Below are 6,798 nucleotides of genomic sequence, written 5' to 3' on the forward strand. Positions count from 1 at the left end.
ATATTAAATTTGTATTTTTAGAAATATTTATTTTTACTGAATAATTAATATAAAAATATCTACTTATTTTTGCAATGCGATGAAAAATAATATGATGGCTAGCTAGTGAGAATTTGTTTTGCATGCTAAAAATAATATATTATATATCTCATGTTTAGTTCAACTAGAAATATCTTTATTTATTTCTTTTTTGCTTTAAGGTCATGCATGCTTGACGTCATCTATTACTATTTTTTTCTTTGAATTTTATCCCTGAATAAAATAATAAATATTACTTCATACTAAGTCCATAAATGTAAAATAAATCTTCTTAAAAATGACACTTAAATATTAAACTTGTGCAATAATTATACTAAATGAATACTATAAAAAATATATATGATATTCTATTTACAATGAGGAAGAAATCACAAATAAATAAAGCATCAAAACATTAATTAGTTAAAATTTACAATTTGTCAGACTCATTCATTTACATATTTTTATTAAATTTACTTAGAAAAATAAAATTAATATATTGCAACTTAAATTTGACCAGAATAAATCTTTTGCCATTAGATTTATTTTGGGATAAATATAATCAAATTTGATTCCTATTATTTTCTCTATTATTTATAAGATATGTTATAATAAATAAAAGAAACATAATTTAAAAATAATATCTAATTAATATAAGAATAATATCTAATTAATATATGTTTACTAGCTTGAAAAATAAGAAAAAAATAAACAATAAAGACTTTTAAAGCCAAGAATGACAAAACTAATCCAAAATATCATGCAAATACAATTACAGTAGATCAGCTAATTGAAGTAGTTTGAAAGTCATTCTATAACGCTGATTTTTGTTGATGAAGGAGCTATTATCGGTGCACACATCACACTTGCAACGTTAAAAAACAAGTTCAGAGGCTGTCAAAGGATACGAGTATTGTGGTAACAACATATGAAGGTGTTCACAACCATCCATGCGAGAAATTAATGGAGGCTTTGAGCCCTCTTCTTAAGCAGATTCAGTTCTTAACCACAAGGTTTTAGTATGTTGTTGTTTACTTTCTGATACCAAAGTATGTGTCGGGCAGACAAATAGCTGTCTTGCATGTCATTTATATATAAACTATACATCTTCATAAGCTTGGAGTGTATATAAAGTACATGTTTATATACATATATATACTGTCAAAAAGAAGAGGAAAAGTCATACTTATTTTTCTTAATAATTGTCTTTCAGTTTGGGATGGTTCATCCTCCATCATTAACTAGAGTTTGAGATAGAAGGATAGTGTGGGTGAGGAAAAAGTTTCTTTCTTTTGAATATTTATATGTTTTGATTCATGCAAGTAGTAGCTTTCAAAGCAATTTGGTGTGATAGTTTTAAATTTAGTTTGTTTCAAAGCTAGCTACGATCAAATATGGGAATTCAGAGCTAGCTTTCAAAGCAATTTAGTTTAGTTTTTTTCCTTTTTAATCATAGTGAAGGTATCATTTATTAGAATTATATATTTATAAAAGTATCTACCTAGACATGTCAATTCCAATGTCCTTTCTCATCATTTCTATAATCAGTAGAAGAAAAGGTGTTTATCGATCAATGTTGATCTTTCATGTAAATCTATGATATTAAATTTCTCTTAGGTACCTTCATAAGTACTTCTATTACTTCCATCAATGTCAACATATTTTTATGCATTACAACACAATATACTAATTTGTGAAATATTTGATCACAGACCTTCCCAAGATACATTAAAATCATAAGACAATTCATTCTTTATTCCTTATATATTCTTCATCAAACAAAGAAAAAAAGACACATTTATAATATCTTAGAATAGTATAAGAGAACACATAGAGACATCTACAATAATTAAAACTATAATAAACAATACAATCAATATGAAGAAATCACCCCATATAAGAATATTTACATAATAAATGTGAATACATATCAAAATCTAAGAGAATGAATATATCAATAACAACAAAAGAGAAAAATTACTCCTTTTCCTATGAGTTCTCCTCCTCCACTATAGGTTGCTAGCCACGATGATCTGCCTCGAGTCACAACTGCTCCACCGTCTTTGCAGCCTTAGCCTTTACTCTCACCTCCATTACAGTTTCATTATTGTAAGCATAAAAATTCTTATTTCTCTTAATCCGACACATTTTTTGTGAAATTATTTTTTCTCAAACATTGCACAATATATCTCATTCATGTTAGGGTTATTAGCAAGCTAAGTAGAATACAACTCACTTTTGAGATGTAGGGTGTGTTTGGGGTGGTTGTACGCCACTGGGGCATTTAGGGAAACATATTTTTGTCTGCTTTCTTGAAAAATTGTGGTGAAAAATTTCTTTTTTACAACCTGGCCTGGCTAAGGGTGCATTTGAGGGAGCGGTTTGGTGCCACACTACGGTTTTTATGTTTGGCAAAACTGTGATTTGCCTGTATTTTTAAAAAGCTGTAGCTAAAAGGTACATTTTTCCCACCAAACCTACTTGTCTGCGGTAGCTGTTAGAAAGTTGCTGTCTAATTTTAAAAAAAAATTAATAGCCTGTGTAGCTTTTTGAACAATAGCTTTTCTTAAACAATTTCACAGCTGCTTCTTCAAATAACTGCAGTTGCTCCAAATATATCCTAAGTACAGTGGTTGTCAGAAAGTTACGGTCTGACTTTCCGAAAATTAAAAAAAAAATTGTAATGGTCACTCCAAGTTTTTGAACAACAACTTCTTCAACAACAACTTCACAACCATTTGAAGAGTTGCAACTACCTCAAACAAACCCTTTGAATTTGAATTTGATAAAATCCTTTAATTGAAAGCTGAATTCATAATGAATTAAATTTGTGATTTAAAGTAGCTTTTTTATTATGATCGAAAGAGTGAATCTAAAGTTAATATGAGAGATTGTAAAAAGTAAAAAGATGAAATGAGTTAAAAATGTGAGGACTAATAAGGAATAAGATTGAAAGAGTGAATCTATAGTTAATCTGAGATATTATTAAGATTCAAACTAGCTTTTTTATTAAGATTGAAAGAGTGAATCTAGAATTAATCTGAGATATTGTAAAAAGTAAAATGATGAAACAAATTAAAAATTTGAGGACTAATAAGAAATAAGTTGAGAAAATAGATAACTAGTTTTGTTACATTATATAACAATTTTTATTTAAATCATTAATTTCTTATGTTTCTAAGGGTATTTTATACTATTTTTTTTTTTAAAGTTAGCTAAGGAGTCCAGTCAAGTTTAGCTCAATTTTGACTTAGATGTCCTTTTTTGAGTCAAATGTGAACCAAGTCATGGCTTGTTAAGTCATAACTTTGATTTAGAGAATAACCTTACAACTTAATTAGGCCTTAAATGGGAATTAAATGTGCTAACCATTAAAGCCCATTTAAAACATATAGGGCCCAACTCAGCTAAACATTTGCGTAAATTCTCTGTACTTCTAAGCACTACTAAAAAGTTTTTCAATTTTTAGCTGAATTAATATTTACTAAGGAAGATTTAAATAGATGCCACTCAATTCTTATGTATTTACATAAGTTTGGCCAATTTTAGTTAAAAATACAAATTTGTTTTATTTCAGTGATGTCACGTGCTGTTAAATTCAAAACGACATAGTGATATATTAATGTCATACTTTATATAAATATCTTACAAATCTTTGGTAGTAAATTTGCAATGGTATAATTATGTGCTGGAAAATTCATGGTGGCAGAGTGATTTATAAATATCAGTGTTGTATGAAGATCTAACACGTGCACATAAACACCTAACAGAGAGAAAAATATGAGTTTTTACGTGAAAAGCTTGAAATGGTAAAAAACATGGAACCTAGTATAATTGAAATGATTCCACCAAGTAGATGTAGGTTACAAGACTTTACCAACACTTGAATAGCAGGAAGTAGTATTGCATAAGTAGGGGGTTATCAACGTGACTTCTACTATGAGAGTGACATAATAAGTTAGGGAAGTGGTGGTGACCTGGCTGCTGTGAAAGAAGACCGATGGTAGAGGTGGACTGTTTGAAAATATAATTCCAACATCATCGATAATAGTGGGTCGATGGTGATGGCCCGAAAGCAATGAAGGTGGTGGTCGAGAGTTGTGGCCCGATAGTGGCATCGGTCAGATGATAGTGGTATAGTAGCAACGACGACAGTGGTGGCCTAACAATGGTGGTCTGGAGGAGTCTCTGTTGAAGGTCAGGCAAATTTGGTTCGCTCATGATTAGGGGTGTAAACGAATCGAACACGAACGAACAGTGCTCATGTTCGTGTTCGGTTCGTTTGAAATATAGTTTGTTTGAAATAGGCTCGTGTTCGAAATTGTTCGTGAAGAGTCTGTTCGTGTTCGGTTCGTTTTTGTTCGAATTGTTCGAATCGTTCGAATCGTTCGAATTCGTAATGTTCGAAATGTTTGAAATTATCTCTCTCTCTCTCTAAATTTTCACTCGTACCACTTAATTCTTATGTATTTACAATTTTACATGTCCAAGACAAAAATTTTATATTTGAAATTGATTGTTTTCTCATATAAGTTATAAACACAAAAATTTCATCATCAGAAACCAACACTACAATAAAGATTTAACTTAGACATTTTTTAAACGAACAATAATACAGAATAGCGATTAAAATCTTGCACCATCATACAGAAAGAAAGGAAAATTTGTAGCAAATGAAAAGAACAATGAATGAAGTTCAAATACATCAACTTTAAAGATACAACAAATAAATCAGAGCAAATCTTTCTTGCTACCTGTAGCTCAAGCTAACCTCATCGTTTGCCTGAAAGCAACAAAATCTGCATTAATTCAAGAAAGTGGGGCATTTACACAGACATACCACCCAATTCCTATGTATTTACATATCTAACACCCAAGCTTTACTTCTTACATTTATACCACCAAATCTTTCATATCACATCAAAAATAAACTATTTTTTTATGTATGTAAGTTTAAGTTTAGGTGCTATATATGTAAATACATGGAAGTTAAGTGGTATGCACGTAAATCTTCCTAAATTTTTAGATCATGAGGGAAATATCAAAGTATAAGGATGGAGACATACATATTTTGCAAGCTCCCTGGCTTTGGCATCATCAAAGCCTAGGGAAGCAAGTATTTTGTGGCCTGCTGAATCCATCTCTGCCATATACCGAGAAGCATATGGGTTGTGATAGTCTCGCCACCCTCACCTGCATATTGGTTCCAGAAAGCTGGAACAAGTGTTACTAACTTAAGTGAATAGAGAAAGCCCCAACATCAATAAGAATTGAGCTAATATGTTTGGGAAAGTTTACATACATACCACACAATTCAATGGATATGAATATGCATGAAACACAGGTGTTCAAACTCCCACTAACAGTCTAACAGTATATAAAAACAACCTGCAGATAAAATAACAATATGCAACTCCTCCAAAAAGCTCCAAAAACACCAAAATACAGAATAGCAAAATGCAGTCACCTGTACAATTGAAACCAACATTGAAATGAAATAAATTTACCATGTGTTCAATCATGGAGCATTTAAAGAAATGTTCAACTCAGGTGTTCAAACTCCCACTAACAGATTCTCATTCAGCAAAGCAGCGGTTGCCCATAAGGAGACCATCCAAGCTGCAAACACATTTCCAGCCCATAAGGAGGATCATCTACTAACAGATTCTCATTCAGCAAAGCAGCGGATGCCCAACAGATTCATGCACCAAATTACACTTTGCTACCAAAGCATTATGGTAAAAAAAACAATTTTCAATATCATTTAACACCCAAATCTATAAAAATGAAGTGAGAAATTCTCTAACACCCAAAACAATGCCGCTACAGCAAGGTAGAACTGCAGTAGCCAGCCATCTCAACACGATTGGAGTTGCTGACCCCATTTCCCTTAGAGATCAATCCTACTTTCAACGGACAATGTTAGCATTCGATATATTAATCCACTTCAACTATCCAACTTGAATATTTCTAATAATTCGAATGAAGATGAAGCAGCAGGTAACAGGTTATGCCAAAAAAATATTGCATAACAGGTTATGCCAAAATAATTCGAATGAAGATAAAGCAGCAGGTAGCAGGTAAATGAGGTAAAAAATATTGCTTGAAGAGGGCACTTGCACCAACTATAAACATAATACAAGATGACACTTGAACCAACTATAAACATATGATTAGCTAACAGTAATACCTTAAAGTCCCGAAGCAAAGCAAAAGCAAAACTAATCACATAATTAAACCACAATTAATGCATTGATTACTGACCTTCAAGTACCTCCAACTAATTACATCACTAACAAAAAGCATGTATGAAATTTGTATCTTTTCATTGTCCCGGTTACAACTTACAAAGTGATTATCATAATATAGGCACCTTAATTCTATTTAACAACATCTAATACTCTCAAACAAATAAACTCAACTAGACAACCTCTCCACCATAGCTCTTCCCTTCCTGCATATTGTTATGAATAATATAACTATATTTGTTTGCTTTCATATGCAACATCATAAAACCCCTGCACCGTAAAGTTCATACTAATTTGCTTTAGTAAACCCAATGCACACTACAATTTCTCAATTAAGTTTATGCTATTCATTTCCACATGCAGACTGCAGCTACAAGTATACAACCAACTAGAAAGTCCAGCCCAACCAAATCCAGGGAGGGAGAGGGGGAAACAGCCCTCTCACAATGTTTTGGGAGTTGCTGCACCTCTCCCAAGCCACAAAATCAAATACAGTTCTGCTATTCATTTCCACATGCATGATAGAACAATA

At 31.7% G+C, this 6,798-nt stretch overlaps 1 protein-coding gene across 1 annotated transcript in view; it reads left to right on the forward strand.

Annotated features, from left to right (window-relative positions):
* Positions 1-1,278, forward strand: part of LOC110019881 (probable WRKY transcription factor 43) — a 2,154-nt gene extending 876 nt beyond the window's left edge. Inside the window, exon 2 of the mRNA XM_020717741.1 lies at positions 858-1,278. Within this exon, the coding sequence (XP_020573400.1) occupies positions 858-1,038 (181 nt within the window). The 3' untranslated portion in view covers positions 1,039-1,278. The remainder of the gene's footprint in view (positions 1-857) is intronic.
* Positions 1,279-6,798: the final 5,520 nt, after the last annotated feature.

Source organism: Phalaenopsis equestris, unplaced genomic scaffold, assembly GCF_001263595.1.
Source record: "Phalaenopsis equestris unplaced genomic scaffold, ASM126359v1 Scaffold000084, whole genome shotgun sequence".
NCBI classification, from domain to species: domain Eukaryota; kingdom Viridiplantae; phylum Streptophyta; class Magnoliopsida; order Asparagales; family Orchidaceae; genus Phalaenopsis; species Phalaenopsis equestris.